The sequence below is a fragment of the Mytilus trossulus genome, chromosome 2 (genome assembly GCF_036588685.1).
Source record: "Mytilus trossulus isolate FHL-02 chromosome 2, PNRI_Mtr1.1.1.hap1, whole genome shotgun sequence".
NCBI classification, from domain to species: Eukaryota; Metazoa; Mollusca; class Bivalvia; order Mytilida; family Mytilidae; genus Mytilus; species Mytilus trossulus.
In genome coordinates, this window is record NC_086374.1 from 13097578 (window position 1) to 13115837 (window position 18260).

Below are 18260 nucleotides of genomic sequence, written 5' to 3' on the forward strand. Positions count from 1 at the left end.
GAAAACTATGACATGGTGTCAAATATTTTAAGAATTCATTGATGATTGATAAATTGCATTTAGAAAATTAATATCTGTCATGTACATTAGAATAATATTAAATTTACTGAGTTATGGTCTGTTACATTTGATTGTTCAAACCACATCTGATTTAGCTCTGAATCATTTTATAAGTGCATCTCGTAAAGGTTATTCGAAAAACACGTGATTTGTTAAATTTTTATAAATTTTTTTTAATGAGAAATTCAATTATGAATATGAATAAAATTGAGAATGGAAATGGGAAATGTATCAAAGAGACATGAATGTGTGTATCATGGTAAAAACGTTGATCATTAATAGATTATTTTTAGCAGCAATATATATCCTACAGACCGCAACAAAATGTCAACTTACAATAATACATCCTATTAAACCAGGACTAGTGCAAGTTAGAGCAAGAAACGATTCAAATTCATGACGTCATCAGTACCACATCTATGATTTTAAAAGTTTGTAAGCTGTGCTATGATACACAAATGTCAATGCAAGAAGCCGTATTAATAGTTATTCTCATAGAACATATATATATATATATATGTATATATATAATTACAAAAATCAAGACTTTTTCACCAATGTTCATGCAATAATCCTATAACAGAGATCCTGACAGTCAGTCAAAGAGTTACAAGTCTTTTAAGCATCGCCATAAGTAGCATGACAGAGTAAGAATAGAGACGTGTAGAATATACGTTCGCAATACTTGTTAAGTTGGAATAAAGTATATGTCTTTCAGCTTACACCGTGCATTGCCTACAAACCGTTTTGAAGTTCAAAGTTAAGAGAAAACTATGACATGGTGTCAAATATTTTAAAAATGATGATTGCTATATTGTATTCAGAAAAATTAAGTAGTGGGCATTTTTTCTCTAATGATTCTTTGATGATATGTAGACAAATTGTTTCACCGGTTTGCCAAACAAAATGTGTTTTTATTTTATTACAGTCAGTGGACATGATCGCTTCTTACAGACGTTACAATAGGAAATTCAGAGGAAAGCGAGACAATTTGATGTCATAATTAATTTTTGACTAATAAATAACTGCTATTAACGAAACATGCATTTATTTGTAAAAGAACCGATCAGTCGAGGAAAGAATTTACTAGGTAAAGAATTAGAGAAATTTACATTTAAGTGACACTTCATAATTAGATTTTTATGAACGTAATTTATGTATATTATAACTGGTATATTATTAGCTCAAAGATTTCGTATCAATAAATTACTTAAAACTTTTATTAATTTTTGACATAGACATATTAAAGAATTGGCTTCGAAATGTAGCCTTTACTGAATAATTCTTATCAAAAGCGGCCGGTCATATCCTAATTTTATCCTGTTTATAAAGTAAAATCCAACAGACGACGTAACAAAAAGTAGAGATCAGAGTATTTGCTTATTGTTGTTGACCTTAAGATAGCGGTCAGTATAAATAGAACATACGCGAATTGTAAAATAAAAATAGCATTTGATTTTAATGAAAAGAAAGTGGTTCAAAATTCATAAATTGCGCCCTTATACAATGCCACGCTCTAAATCGTGCTTGATTTATAATGAACTTGTTTTGTACTTGTGTTTTTTATCGTTGAAATGAAAAGATTGTTTATTGTTTGGATTTTGTTTATATTTATAAAAACGATATGATGATATGAGAAGACAAAATATACATGTACTTAAAATTAATTCAATCCAACAACAATAACTACAATAATTACAATAAAAACGCCATTGGACTATTTTCAAAAAGTGTGGATCCTAGCTGAGATCTTACTTCTGAATTCATTGCTGACATCGGCATACCCATTGACAACACACCTGCAACACCCATTTCAGTCATTCTATCCTGCATTATTTCCTGGGCGTCACTTGCTCCTTCCTTCATGGCAATACTTCTAAACATCATATGGTATGGCGATGATTTAGAAGACTCTTGCCCAGCTGTTGATGGGCTTTGTCTTAAAGTTGGCATACCATTAAATTGACTATTAGAATTTTGTTGGGACATTCCATTATTATTAACACTGTGCCCGTTGTTATTAAAACTTTGTCCGTTGTTATAAATACTTTGTCCGTTGTTATTAACACTTTGTCGGTTGTTACCAGCACTTTGTCCGTTCATAGAAACGCCGTTCCCACTGTTTGAACTTTGAGCTTGTAATGCTGATAGTCTCTGCATTAATTTTTGAAGAATGAGTCGTTTTTGTTCATCTATTTTAGAAAGAGATGGCAAACTTCCAGCCTGTTGTTTACTAACAGTTTTTAATTTGGATTGTGTAGACTCTGGTTGTGTTAATTGAACAAGAGGTTTTGGTTTCTCTGTCGATAATGTTAGAGTCCTCACATGGGATTTTTCTGGTGTCTTTGTTAGGGTTGTCGGATATGATTCCGCTACATACGAATTTCTGACAGTTCTTGGGTTCACACTTTTTAGTGCATTTCTTTCTCTTAAGAATGCGGTGATCGTTGCTAAATCCTGATCAAGTAATGGAGTATTCAGCTGTGTACTTGACTGACGAGATTTAGTACTAGTTGTTCGAGAAAATAAATCAAGCTTAGGACTGTTATTCGGTATTGTTTGACCTAATCCTCGTAACTGTGGTGTTGACTTTTCTACTGGAGTGCTAACTTTTCTACTAGGAATCAATTCCAATATAGGTTTTCCAGATAATAAACTTAGCAAATCGTAACTTTGGGAAGATATTCCATTTTGAGCAGGTTTGTAACTGAATTCTGTAAGAAGGGAAATGAAAAGTTTGGCTTCATAAACTTTAATTGAATCCAACTTCCTTTTATATTCTTATTTTCGTCGGTTTATTGAAGGATTTATTCATATAATTTCGAAGTGAAATTCACAGCTATTATTTTAACACAAATTTATATGTTTGCCTTTTGAATATTTATTTAAATAAATTCTAATTTACAGAATTGTACATTTATTTGATTAAAATGTTTATATTGCATTAAATTATTAAAAAGAGGATTCCTAGGGTGTTTTTGTTTTTACTTTGGTGGAGGCGAAGGAGGTAATTCGTGCGTTGTCCATACTTGATATACAGGTGTAGTGATATGAGATTTCACATGATTGTATGTTAATGTTTTATAATTAATATCAGTATCTAATAATGGAGGAATTGGAGGCGGCTCTGCTATTGTATATGTTTTTGGAAGCAAGCCAGCATCCATCTGTCTTTTTTGTAATCGTAGTGCATGCACAATATAAAACTCGTTTGCTTCTGTCTCATCGAGAGTTTCTATATTTGTATTGTTGCGTGCTTCCCTTTTTGTGCTGTTATGTATATATGCAGTGTTCTCGCTAGTTGAGGTTGTTTGTAGTATTATAGGTTCTGTTTTGTTTAAAGGTTTAAGTAATAGTACGTCATTGATTGGTTCTGGTGCATTTGTTGTTGTAGGTAAAGATGTATCTAAATTGTTTATTTTACCTGCTGTTTTGGACTTTCTGCGTTTGCTTTTAGGTCGGTTATGATCAGTTCCCTGTATTGATGGTTGCGATGCCCCTGAAGAAAATGAAAAATTTGGAATAACATTTTGAACTGTTTGTTGATTTTCATTGCTTTTTGTACCAGTGTGCGGAGCCTTGGAATCATGATTTGTTATTTGTTTTTGTTCAGAGGTACTGGGTTCATTGACCTGTTTTAGATTTTCACCCTTAGAAGAATCTTTTTCAGATGTGGATATGGTTTCTAGATTTTCTTTTTTCTCTTGAAGCACATCAAGGGACTTCTGTTCATTAACTGGTTTAGACTTAATTGTTTCATTTTCTTGTTTGTCTACCAATTTGTTTGATTTTTTGCTTTCCGGTTGGTCCTGTGATTTCTTATTTTTCTTACTTCTTCTTTCTTCTTTTATTTGTTTCATTAGCATACTTCTTTTTTCGAGCAATGTTTTAAGAAGGGAAAAGGGAAGTTTCCCTGTGTTTTTAGCTTCTCTCAGTTGCTTTTTTATCATTTTAAGTAATTTTGTGGCTGACATTTCTTCCTGAGGGTTCGGTGTTTTGTCTTCAGAAGGAGACGCAGGTTTCGGTTTTGTAGGTGGGGGTGTTTTTTGTATTTTTGTATCATATTTTGACAATTCACGCTGAGACTTATTGACTGGCTGCATGACTGGAGTTGTTAATTTTTGAACAGATAATACGCGATCAATTTGAGTTGAGCTTTTTATATTCGTCTTGGATTGGTCCATTTTCATTGTTTCTGCTTTTGAATCTAAAAGATGATTAACAGCAGGTTTAGTGTTTGTACCATCTGCGTTTCCCCAGTATATCCACTGTTTTGGTAGTGTATTGACTTTTGGTAGTTGCTTTTGTTTTGCAAGTGGTGGTGCTTCAGAAAGCCTCTCTGTCTTTTTTTCTGTTTTTGAATCCAAACGATGATAAAGAGCAGGTTTAGTTTTTGTACCATCTGCATTACTCCAGTATATCCACTGTTTTGGTAGTGTATTGACTTTTGGTTTTGCAAGAGGTGGTGCTTCAGAAAGCCTCTCCGTCTTTTTTTCTGTTTTTGAATCCAAACGATGATAAAGAGCAGGTTTAGTTTTTGTACCATCTGCATTTCCCCAGTATATCCATTGTTTTGGAAGTGTATTGACTTTTGGTAGTTGCCTTTGTTTTGCAAGAGGTGTTGCTTCAGAAAGTTTCTCTGTCTTATCTATATTATTTTGCCGCAATGAATTTCTTGTCAAAGTATTTTGTGTGTCCGATTTAGTTCGTGATGTTCTCATTCCAATAGGCACAGACGAAGGGGAATGGTTGCGAGTTGGTGGAGAAGCAACCGGGCTCACTAGTAAAGAAGGTCTAGTGGGGCTTGATGTTTTTGGTGGAAAAGCTTTTAATATTGAATTGGCTAATGATTGGAAATTATCTAAGGCATTTTTCTTTTGTATTGTAGGATTTTGTGTGCTATGAGTTTGTGAAAGAGGCGTTTTAATATTGGATTGCAATGTAGGTTTTGTCAAAAGATTCTGAAAAGATGCAATTAAATCTTTAATGTCTTGGATGGTAGGAGTTGGTTTAGTAGTCACTACTTGGGAAGGATTTTGAGAATGACTTCCTGGGTTTCGTAACTGATTTTGAGTACGCATATTCCTAAATGCTCCAACCGCATGTTCATTTTGTGCTGGAATGAACGTTCTCTCAGTATTGTGTCTGTTCGGCAAATGTGTAACTACATTCTGTGTTGGAAAAATGTTTGATCCAGTAGGACCATTTTCCAAAAACATAAGATGTTCTAAATCATTTAACACATGTGGTGGAATATCTTCTGGTCTAACATTCTGGAAAAGGTCCAAAATTTGCTGAGTATTGAGAGATGATGGAGATAACATTTGCTGTTGCCTTTGATTATTCAGTCTTGTTGGCTTTTGAAATGAAGATGGGACAGTATTTACATTCATAGGATACATAGTTGGTGATGATAGAAGCAAAAGTTCTTTTTGAAGGACATCAAGAGGCATGTTTGCAAGCTCAGGGTAGGCAGTTGCTAATCCGTCAATGAATGCCAGTCCTTAAATAAAAGTATTTCAAGTATATAAGACAACGATCCTACCAAATTTTGAAACAAAATTGAAAACAACTTAATAATATGCCACCAAATTCAAAGTCGTACATGAAAGTGTCTTCAATCAACCGGAGTCTTAAATTTTGTTGGTTTTGAATGTTTAATAACACTGTTTTCATCAATCTGTACAAGAAATGACATTCTCAAAATAATCCAAAGAAGTTATTTTTTGGTTGCCTTGTTGTCTACCTAGTAGTTTGACATAAAAAAAAAATAACACTTTATCAGATCGTGTTCAAAGCGCTTTTCTGTATTTACCTTCATCAACAAACGTCCAAACACAAGCATTTGTAAGACAATGGTGTTTGAATATTTTGAATATGTTAGGAACTATATGACCAAAGGGGACATACAAAGTATCGAAAATCAACGTTCCCTGGGTGAGTTTGAATTTTAGTTTCTTATAACTGTTTTTTTTTATTAATTGAGAGAGTTTAATAGAAAGTGGTTGGTCATCATAAAAGTACCAAATCACTTTTAACTTACCTGATCAAAATACAGTTGATATGATTTCTGACATTCATAATTTAGTACCATTTATTGCTAGAAAGTATATTTTACATGTAGGTATTTCTTAAGCCTCAACTTTGATTGTTTTTATTTTTGACTCCCAAAAAAAAACATACTTGAATAAACATGCATGCTGCCTAAATAATCTACTGTGTTTTTCTTCCTTATAATTTCTTATAACTTTCAGTTTTGACTGACCATAAAAACAAGTGAAGATGAAAATAAAAATGCAGATAGAAAAAAAATAGAGTATTTGCATTGCATGGTGATAAGGCCTTGTAATGACTCGCCAGTATTTTTATCTACAACTATTTTGTTTCCTGTTTACTCTTATAATGAAATGTTAAATTCACGTTTTCAATACGACACAGTTTTCGCAAATATGTTAATCATGGCGTGTAAAATGATTCTTTGAACACAAAGGCAACTCGGTTATTGAACATGCAAAACAACTAAAATAGATATAAATGACTATTTGCACAAAACAAACAGTGTGTGGAAAGTTGTCTCAATGTCATTCATATCACATATTTATATATCTATGTATTCTAACAAAATTAAAAGTACCAATCGTTTTCACCAGATACAAATTTGACAACTAATGTCGGATAATCTCCAAGCCTAAATATTTGAATGACCAAACCTTATTAAAACGCGGAAGAGCTAATAAACCAAACTGGACCAAAAGTAAAACCGACCACAGAAAAGGAATCAGAAATAAGCATCTTTGAGAAATTATGTATTTGTATATTCATCTGGAAATATATTGGATTCTAAATATTTACAAAATAAACATTTTTAAAACGATATGATAAACACATTCTCTTTCGATCTGCTTGTACCGAAAACATAAGGATTAACCCATTAAAATCCTGAGAATGTTCCATTTAATAACAATTGTCTTTATGATACCTGTTTGATTCCTTACTTGGTTTAGTAGAAAATATATTCGCTTTTATTTTCGCAAACCCTGGATCAAATGAAAGAACCTACCCCGGATAAAATACTTAATTATCAAATGGAAGAATCTACCCCGGATCAAATACTTATATATCAAAAAAAGAACCAACCCCGGATCAAACACTTAAATATCAAATGAAAACCCCGGATAATATACTTATATATCAAACGAAAGAACCTACCAGGTGACCATGCTCCAGAAGATAGAAGAGAACATTCACAAGTTGTTGGATCAAACTCAGTCCCTGGAGCACAATGCCGTTCATGTGCGATATTATGTACCATTTCTATATACCTCTTCGCATCACCGGGTACAACTGTTCTGCTGTATGGACATCCTATTCAAAACAAACGTATATGTAATAAATTGTTATTTAATTCATCTACTTGAACCTAATCTGTAGTTTAATTTATAACTTGTTTTATCCTGTTCTTTTGTCTCCTCTCTTTGTCTTTCTTATCTTATCTTCCTTTATTTTACAAGAAAGAATATTATCAATAGAGAAAAGGTTGTCATCTATTGCAATCCTAAAGGTTTTGAAAATTATATCTAAGCGCTACATGTGTAATGAAAAGAACTTGCTGGTGTTTATTTGATAGTATGTAAAAGTTTTGCGAACGGTGCTCGAAACGGCTTGATCATCACATCAAATGTTGAAGTATGTGCTTCATGGGTTGGTGGACCGTTATGTTAAATCTGTTTCACATATGATAACGGATCATAATGTATTAACTGCAAACCTGTACTCTTTAACCGAATTATTCTTATTATTAGGTTCGTAAGGACATGAGCGGCACGACGGGTGCCAATTATGGAGCAGAACATGCTTCCCCTCTTTCAAAGCAACAGTGATCCCCCGCCCCCCCCCCCCCCCCGTATTTGGGGAGGTTCGCTTTGCTCAGTCTTTTGTTTTCTATGTTGTGTGTTGTGTACTATTGTTTTTCTATTGATAATTTTCTGTTTGAGTAACGGCGTTGTCAGTTTATTTTCGAAATATGAGTTTAAATGTCCCTCTGGTATCTTTTACATCTCTTTTAGATTTTATTCACATGAACTATTAAAATAATGATGAAAAAAAGTAATCAATATCAGATAATTGAAACATGTCATTATGTTCTTTATATGAAGACGTCCGAAGGTTTCATTATTTCCACACTAAAATATGTTATTACCATTCAAACATGCTGTTCAAGGAAATATCATACTTATTAATTGTGACTGTTTATTTAACGCATCATGTAAATATAACGGAATTTGATGAGACTGTTATTAAAGTGAGAGGGTTAGCGCTATAGAACCAGGTTTAATCCACCATTTTCTACATTTGAAAATGCCTGTACCAAGTTTGGAATATAACAGTTCTTGTCCATTCGTTTTTGATGAGTTTTGTTATTTGATTTTGCCATGTGATTATGGACTTTCCTAATTGATTTTCCTCTGAGTTCAGTATTTTTGTGATTTTACTTTTTATTAAACAAAAACATAAAAATTTTAAGAAATCCTTAACGTAATTTGGATATCCTCATGGAAATATTTTCCTATATCGTTGCAAAATATGATAAATTTTAGCTCGTTTAAATACAAAATAACAGATCCATCAATTTTAAAATGATGTAACACGATAGATATTTGATCATATTTATTTTACATAACGTTTTCTGCAGTTGTACTGATCATTCTTGTTATACTTGTTTTTAATAACAATGTATAGAATTGCATTTTTTTGTTAAACAATTGTTTGTTTATGCTTTGCCATAAGGAGGAAATCAGGGACAATTTGATATATATCTAGCTCCACATTAAACGAATGGATAACAACTGTCATATTCCTTACTTGGTACAGGCATTTTCTTATGTAGTTAATGATTGATTAAACCTGAACGATAGATATGAAAAATTATTGTTTGAAACTAAGGGAGAACTTGTCAATGACATTGACATGAAACTGACAACATCCTCATTGGTAAAATAGCGATAAACAGATTATCATAACTGGTAATCTCAACTCGATTTTATTTCTCACTTTCGCCATACCGGCTCAAGCGAGAAAATCAAACGCGTTGAGATGATCAACGATAATCTATAGATATCTAATTACTGTAATAGTGACAAAACAAACCTTACAATTGATGTACGAAAACATTATTCTGTGTCATATAATAACTATTGTCCACAAAATATAACTATATTGTAGCTCCTCAGGGTGACCAGACTACATTTATCTTTAAGACTTCGAGTTTTGTTTTTTCAATCTAAATGATTTTATTTTCCATTGTTTGTCATTAGAATTATTGAACTAAGTCATTATAGTTATCAAAAGTACCAGGTTTTTAAATTAATACGCCAAACGCGCGTCATTGGTGACGCTAAAATCAAAGTTGTTAGAAAGTTCAAAGTTGAAGAGCATTGAAGACACAGAATTCCAAAAGGTTGTGCCAAATACGGCTAAGATTATCTATGCCTGGGATAAGAAATCCTCAATATTGCACCAACTCATACTCAAATGACAGCAATAAGTTTTCCTCTGTTAATTTACTTTCCAAGACGAATCTCCGATACACACACAAGGGTTGTTTAATTTATTAAGGTCTTTCAAACCTGTGGTCTACATAGTTATCAACGGTACCAGGATTATAATTTAGTACGCCAGACGCGCGTTTCGCCTACATAAGACTCATCAGTGACGCTCAAAATATTTATAAAGCCAAACAATTAAAAAGTTGAAGAGCATTGAGGATCTAAAGTTCCGAAAAGTTGTGCCAAATACGGCCAAGGTAATCTATGCCTGGGATAAGAAAATCCTGAGTTTTTGGAAAAAAAATCAAAGTTTTGTAATAGGAAATTTATTAAAATGACCACATTATTGATATTCATGTCAACACCGAAGTGTTGACTACTGGGCTGGTGATACCCTCGGGGTCTACAACGCAATTGAAGATCACATTCCTTAAACAAGCGGGTCGTATACATTAAAATCAAAACGTTCGACCATAATGCTTTTAATAAGTTCCTTAAACCCTTATCCTATTGACGAAACTGTTTATTATTCGTATGTCTTACCTTGTCCTATAGTTAGAGGTAGCCATAGGCTGGACCATGCTATCACGAACTTGAAGTTCATTACGATCTGCAATAAAGAGATAACATTTTAAAATTTTAAAAAAGTGTAATGGTTTGCATTGCACGGTTTTATTACAATGTTAAAGATTATTTGAAATACTTTTTTGTACAAATACATCCCTTGAACAAATATGTCCAAAGTTTTAGTTGGTCTTCAAAAGAGGGCTTCCATACAGAAACTCGTATTTTGCCAATCTATTCAACAGTCACACTAAAATAAAATGATTATTACTGTATAATGTATTAATATAAAAAAGAAGATGTGGTCTGATTGCCAATAAGACAACTCTCCACAAGAGACCAAAACGGCACAGAAATAAACAACTATAGGTCACCGGACGGCCTTCATCAATAAGCAAAGCCCATACCGCATAGTCAGCTATAAAAGGCCCCGAAATTGCAATATAAAACAATTCAAGAAAACTAAGAGCCTTATTTATATAAAAATATGAACGAAAAACAAATATGTAACACATAAACCAATGACAACCACTGAATTACAGCTGAGTAATTAAGATGATTCTATCATATAAAGATTATCAAAAGACCACTAAAAGAATGATTTAACATTTTCTGTGGCAAAAACTTACAATTGACCAATGAAACATGATAGTTGAGTCAAAGACATGCGAACCTTAGCAGACTTACAATTAAATGTAAAAAAGAATATGTCGTATGATTGCTATTGAGAAACGAAATATACTAAAAGGAAATTTAAACTCATAATTCTAAAGCATACTGGCAATTTTATGGCCAAAAACAAAAACAACGAAACAACAGATCACAAAACACAACAAAAAAGGTGCAACACGAACCCCGCATAAAACGTGGGTTGGAGTGTGTATATCGTAAAGACGTACAATAAATGGACTTTGTCAGTGTATATTTTTTTCAAAATACAATAAGAAATATCCAATTTCTGTAATTGTGAACAAATACATTTATAACATGGACCTATAATCAATTATCATAAACGTTCTAAGAAAACAAAACATAACAGGAAACTTCTGTCACTAACTTCCTTTATTCAGAATTTATGTAAATAATTCATTATCCGGCACTATTCTGTAGAAGGGTTCTGTAAACCTTGCCCTAGCTAGTTTCAACGTTTTCTATATGAAGAAAAACAATTTTAAAACATTAACCTGCTATTGTGTATGTACTGCAGCTTACATTTGCTACAATAATATAATTGAACATTTGAACAAAAATAAATTTCTTCCATCCCTAATAAAGAAACCCAATATTGTTATGAAAAGTAGTATGGCACAAAATTGACATTTAACAAACAGTTCCAACTGCAGTATAAAATAAGTGAATAGTTTAAAAGTGACATGTGAAAATCATTATATATATATATGTTTATGAACAAAGTGAACAATTAAAGAATCAGATACTAGAATTTACATTTGGCACAATATACCAATAGGTCACGTCTTAATTTCATTCATTAAAAATATTTTCATGTTTTCATATCACGTATTAATGTCAATTTAAATATTTAAAATATTAAAGAGATGAATTTGTATTAATTAACTGATTTTCTTGTGCACACAATATGCTTCTTTATTTCAAATAGTCTTAGTCAGGTACATTTGAGGTCAAGAATGAGGTCAACTCAGAATAAGTGGTTTAAAAGCATAATCTATCAAAAGTTTGAAAAAGGGCAAAAACTCCTAAATAGATCATCAGTTTTATTGAGTGTGTCATTGTGTTAAATTATCATGATTGGGCTGTTAATGGGATGGGGAATCCCCGCGATGTCGCTATTGTGGTTATACTCTTCTGAGAGACAAACTAATTAGGATGATGAACACACCATACATAGTTAACACATTTGATTAATATTAATTTACTACTTGTATATCTGTGATAGACTTGACATTTGGCGTCTGTGGATACGTGTAGATGTTATCCGCAGATGAAGAAAAAAGTAAAATTTAAAAACCAGACATCGAGACAATTTCTACACGCAAAGTCCCTCAGCAAATGGCAGATGAAAAAATCAAAAGTCAAACACATCAAACAAATAGATAACAACTGTCATATTAGTTACCTATTACAAGCATTTTCTTATGCTGACAATGTTTGATTAAACCTAGTTTAAAGCAGATTTTACGTGTACCGTTTAAAGATTGTCCTCATGGTTTCTGACACATTGGAGTATGAAAAAATAGGTTATCTTTTAATTTCATTACGACTTTTTTCTAAATCACTGTACAAGTAACATATTGCAGAGCAGACACTATTTAAAAAAAACGTATGTTTCATCTGATATGAAAAGGTCGATATCAATTATACGACAACGACACAGCAACCAAACAGAATATAAACACAATGACATTCAAAATGTAGCATACAGTCTTTTCAAGTAATCGTGTGTCAAACTCTTTACTAGCCACTTTAACAATTGAAGATACAACAAATGGAAAGTGTAGAAAACCTGATGACAACGGTCAGTTAGATATATGAAAATTGAATGTACACGAAATTGTTCTAATTTTTTTCCACTAATATTTCGTTGTTTGAATCAGCGTATTTTGTGAAAATCCTTTTATCATCCGCCTCCAGCTTGGTATTCACATCTTTTTTTCATTCTAACAGATAAAAACAATCATATACTGAAGGTTTAAGAGACAAACTATCTGAAAATTATATCCTAATTTAGCGTGTCTTTGGTATGTAACGGATATAAGATTCAGACATGCTGCACTGTCGTTTGTAACCATGTATAATTAATAATGGTAACATAAAAGTTGTTAATCATACCACATCTTCTTTTATATATTAACAGGATACAAGTCTTTCGTCGTCTTTCTGCAACAATGATTATGGTAAAAAAAAACATGCATTTCGTTCAAATTCATCACTTCTGATGACAATATGACGTAATTCCTCAGTTAAATGATACTTACGTGCTAAATGAATCCGGGTACAGAAAATTAAAGAAATTTCAGATGGTATATTTACACATAGTATTCCTGAGTTTAAATATCGACTTCAAATTAAGCAAAAAGGAAAAATCACAAACACAAGGCTGAATTGAAGCTTTAACATATCACAATAGTTTAAACAAAATGGTCGCATATGTCAAATTTAAATCGTGTCATGCATAACAATTAAAGTAATTAATAATTTTAATTAACTTACATGATGAATAAGACTGCAAGACTTTTCTAAACAATGAAGTTTAACTATGCATAATTTTTATGTTTTCCCAGTTGCTACATTGACACGTATCTTTGTTTTTTTAACATGTGCGTATTCTAATTATTTTTAAATTTCATTTCTGCAAAAATTGTGGTTTCGTAATGAATATTTACGTTATTTGTTAACATGAACTCATGATATATACATAAATGAGAATGCAAATTTTTACACTGCTTCGTAACTCATATTTTATTAGGGTTTTAGTGATATATATGTACATGATTTCTGTGCTTTGTGTTTTGCTGTAATGTTGTTAACTGTTTACTTGGTACGAATTTTTAAAAATTTAAATTACACTAACTGTAATGTTAAAGGGGCACTAGCTACGTGATATATAAAAAATCTAAAGTTTGATTTTTATTTGTTCAATCAATAATGAAAGTGAAATAGTGAAATAACCATTTGCTTTTTGCAGCCAAAAAGGTTCAATTCTGTCAAATTACGCTAAGAAACATTGATAATTAGGTTTTCACTTGCAAGTGAATGAGTCGACCTGTTTAAATCCGTATTCATGTGAACTTCAATTTAACCCCTAGCTACAGATTGACAACGCATGTATTGTACTGGTTATTTAAAGAAAAAGAATGTCAACAATGAAAGTGAAACTACGGTAAATCATTTGATTACTAATTAGATGCACATAAAATCATTCTTATACGGTTAAAAGCAATGAGAAACATATTTTTTTAATCAATAAAATAAAATCAAACAGACCTATAAAAATCCAATTGCATGTGTCGGCTTAATCTATTCATATCTTTATTTATGTTTACATCGCTTACATGGTCATCTGAGGTCAAATCGATAGTTAATTAGATGGCGTCTGGACCAAAATACCTACGAAACGAACCTATATTTGATCTATCCCATGCTCTGTAAACTGTTTATTTTAGACTTTTGATAGTGTGGATAAATGTTTTACATTTTATAAATCAAATCTGAGAATTTGGGTCAAATCGATGACTATGAATTGGACAGCTAATGCCCCTTTAAAAGATGAAATTAAAAAAAATCACAAACCGATTCCATTCTTTTCATCTGCACAGGACTTAATTAAAGAAGTAACGTTTTAGTAAATCAAAGTTTTAATATTTGCTAGCAAAAGCAAGCGCTGCAGTGATGATGGACTCTCCTAACTTGCTTTGTAACCTGGATTTGGTTTTTCCTCTAAGAATGTATTACTTTTTCGAACACCGATGTACTTACTTTTACCTTTATGTTTATTTATGTTTAGGGAGTATTTATAAAGTAACAAAAGGCAAATAGATATAACTGACATTATCAAGATACTTTTTTTTAAGACAACATATAATTATTTGGGTTTTTTTACCAGACAGGGACCAAGCTATGCTGCTATTCTTTTGGATTTTTTCCATTTGTTCGCGTGATAAATATTTCATATAGAGCTTTTACAGAATAATGAAAAAAATATTCCATGATACAAATGACATACTATCACTAAACGATTTAAAAGTTATAGACTGTTGATTGGGTCTTCCATTTTCATATTGTAAACTTTCCATTTATAAGTAACAACATTCCCTGCATTTTATGCATATGTGACATTTCTTTCTAGTTAGTGCTCTATTTTAAGGATGGTATTTATATCCTAATTTCCAGGATAGAGTGTTTCTTCTTATAAATGAGTTAATGACCCAAGGTGTGTAGATTTCAAAATCTATGTTAACAATGACCAAGGGTATATTTCAATCATGTTTCCCATCCCTCATTTATTGCTTCATAAAATCCGCTTTCTGTTGAGGTTCATATCGTTCAATCTGTATGGATATATTTTGCAAAATTATTCTGTATATTCTAACAGATCATATATTTTACTCGCACTATATTCTCCTGGTTGAATTGACGATATAACGCTGCAAAAAATTACTACTGTGTACAGTCTTGTGAAGTACGTCTTTTCTTTTCATAATTCATGTGCAAAACGACATCACCTGTAAGAAACAAGCATTACTTATCCTCTCAGGGCAGCTTGGTTACCTCAAATTATATGGTTGGCGTTATGTTGGTCTATCTTTATTTCATTGTAGTGTGTTATGAGTCTGTTGTATATCTCTTTTTCTTTTCTATTCGTCATGGTTTTATCGACTAATTGTGTTTGAATGCCCTGCTGTATCTCTCTCGTATTTTACCGACCAAATCATTTAAGATGTTTTATCCATTACAATATCTTTCAATTGTAAAAAAAAACCTTTAATGTACTGGTAAAATCGAAAAATGATTCTTCGTTGAATATTCATTATTGTATATGTATCATAAAAAGCTATCAAAGGTACCAGGATTATAATTTAGTACGCCAGACGCGCGTTTCGTCTACATAAGACTTATTAGTGACATTCATAATAAAATATTTATAAAACCAAACAAGTACAAAGTTGAAGAGAATTGAGGATCCAAAATTCTAAAAAGTTGTTACAAATACGGCTTAGGTAATATTTGCCGGTATAAAAAGATTCTTAGTTTTTCAAAAAAATTCAAAGTTTTGTAAACAGGAAATTTATAAAAATTATCACATTATTGATATTCATGTCAACACCGAAGTGTTGACCATTGGGCTGATGAGACCATCGTGAACAAAACTTAAATAGTAGCAAGAACATTCCTCTATTCCTTACAAATGTTGTCATAAATAGCCGCTGAAAAGTCAAAAAAAATCTATATCAGTGTGATTTGTGAAACCTTTAGGTTTTGTTCTTTTTTTATCAACCGTTTTTGGTTTTTTTGGTTGAGAAAATCAGAATCGAGGATCAAAAGAATTGAGTCAATGAACAGATAACCTGACGAAATCACGACTGATTATACTATAAGTCAAGCTTAAAATAAATAAGAAGGTTGAAAAATATCATTTTCATAATCGAATCCATTCATCAGTGCACACAATTTTCAAATCTTCAGTCAATCAGTTGGTCGACCGCTTTAAACAATTAAAATAAACTGTATACAAGTTTAACAGATCAGTCGTACAATTAGTGTACAATGTATCATGGTCATAATTAAGAAGACCGATGTTGTGGATGGTTTATCGTCTCGTCGAGACTTATACGTTGTTTTTGAAGCCTGTAAAACATCATATGCATTGCTTTTATATGAAAAAAATCACGTATTTAGATTGTCAAACTAATGAACCTTGAATTTGCAACAATTTTGCCATTCGTTCAAAGATGAGATGTTTTTTTCTCCATTTGATATTACCATCAGAGAGAACGATAGCAACTATATCATCTCTATATTGATACCTTTAACTTCATAAAAGACTAAACTCTATCCGGGTCGCCTCAGGAATAGATTTCCTCACCTCAAAACGTATCGGAATTGTTGGTCTTTAATGATATTCAACTTCGTACCTAATTTGGCTTTTTACCTTTTTCTTAATCGAGCGTCACTGATGAGTCTTTTGTAAACTAAACTACCGTCTGGCGCAAATACAAAAGTTCAATCCTGGTTTCTACGATGAGTGTATTTACAAAAAATCTTAACTAAAAAAAAACAATTTCTTGTTTAATCTTGTTCCAAATCATACTATGTGAAGAACAACATTGATTTCAACACATAAACAAAAAGGCTGCCATTTTGTCCGACAACATATTTATTAATTTTGGTGGATTAATATTTCAACAGTCTTCGGTATTCCAAAAGGTACTAGTTATGAACATCATGTTTTGTTTTTATATTGAAGCAGAATATATACAGAAAATACTCAATGACTAAGAAAAAGCTTATTAAAAAGTTTCTTGATTTCATTTTTAGATATTTTGAGTATATAACTTTTAATGTGCGCTCTAGTCTCATTTGCCCAATGAAACATAACAATTATGAATACTTTTTAAACTAAAATGTGACAGGTAAACGAATTCCAACTAAATTATATGTGACGATATCAATTTTCAATGCCAACTTCACATTTCTCATTAAAGTTATAACAGCAACAGTAGTATACCCTGTTCAATAGTCATAAATATATTAAGCGAAAACAAATCCGGATTAAAACTAAAACCGAAGGAATCACATCAACCATATAAGGGAAACAACGGAAACACTGAACTACAACAAATACAAAAACAAATACCTACAAAATTATTTATTTTGTAAGAACAATTTCCTCTCTATTAAAACTCTACTAACAACAAAATATTTCTTTATTTACCTGTGTATATTATTGTAATTGGCGGATTTTTGTACAAGGTTATTGTTGTTTTTCTGAAATTGTTTATCATTAAACATCGGTTATTGTTACTGTTACTTTAAGTATTAACCCCTAATTTTGTTGATTTTGTATTTACAGTGTATCAGAGATCAAATTTATTCGTTCAGTGTATGATCACTTGTGTTAATATGTCTTTTGATTGAGTTAAGCCATTGCAATTGATATTTTATAGTGTGTCTATTTATTAATTTTGTGATGTTACACTTTTGTTTCAGATAAGGTTCAATGTTGGTACTTATTAAAACGTTGCCGCCCGCTATTTTTGTTTGCACCTGCCCTTAGTCAGGAATCAAATGTTCGGTAGTTGTTGTTTGTTGATGTGGTTCATAAGTGTGTCACGTTTCTCGTTTTTTATATAAACTAGACTGTTTGTTTTACTGTTTGAATGGATTTAAACGGTTTTACACTAGTAATATTTTGGGGCCCTTTATAGCTTGCTGTTCGGTGTGAGGCAAAGCTGCGTGTTGAAGGCCGTACTTTGAACTATAATAGTTTACTTTTATAAATTGTGCCTTGGAAGGAGAGTTGTCTCCTTGGTACTCATTAGTCATCTGCTTATATCTTTAGACTGTTAGTTTTCCCATTTCAATGGTTTTACACTTTTCATTGCAGGGTCCTTT

General features: G+C 31.8%; 1 protein-coding gene across 4 annotated transcripts; it reads right to left on the reverse strand.

The window, feature by feature from the left end:
* Positions 1 to 1693: 1693 nt before the first annotated feature.
* Positions 1694 to 13473, reverse strand: LOC134706525 (protein piccolo-like). 4 transcript variants are annotated; one of them, XM_063565543.1, is made up of 5 exons: positions 13359 to 13473; positions 10149 to 10215; positions 7270 to 7425; positions 3485 to 5563; positions 1694 to 2774 (listed from the first exon to the last, which is right to left on the reverse strand). In XM_063565543.1, exons 2-5 carry the CDS (start codon positions 10207 to 10209, stop codon positions 1756 to 1758), a joined length of 3315 nt encoding a protein of 1104 aa, XP_063421613.1. In that variant the 5' UTR covers positions 10210 to 10215; positions 13359 to 13473; the 3' UTR covers positions 1694 to 1755. The 4 variants fall into 4 exon arrangements, with proteins under 4 accessions (XP_063421613.1, XP_063421611.1, XP_063421612.1 ...); XM_063565541.1 differs by lacking the exon at positions 13359 to 13473 and adding an exon at positions 13124 to 13305; XM_063565542.1 differs by lacking the exon at positions 13359 to 13473 and adding an exon at positions 12978 to 13062.
* Between the last annotated feature and the right edge of the window lie 4787 nt (positions 13474 to 18260).

What these genes read in the sequence shown, in the direction of transcription:
- LOC134706525 (XM_063565543.1), bottom strand. Translation starts at nt 10,209, where the DNA reads ATGAACTTCAAGTTCGTGATAGCATGGTCCAGCCTATGGCTACCTCTA. An exon ending in ACCTCTAACTATAGGACAAG is followed by an intron (nt 7,426 to 10,148) that starts GTAAGACATACG and finishes TGTTTTGAATAG; the next exon opens with GATGTCCATACAGCAGAACA. An exon ending in CAGAAAGTCCAAAACAGCAG is followed by an intron (nt 2,775 to 3,484) that starts GTAAAATAAACA and finishes CCCTTCTTACAG; the next exon opens with AATTCAGTTACAAACCTGCT.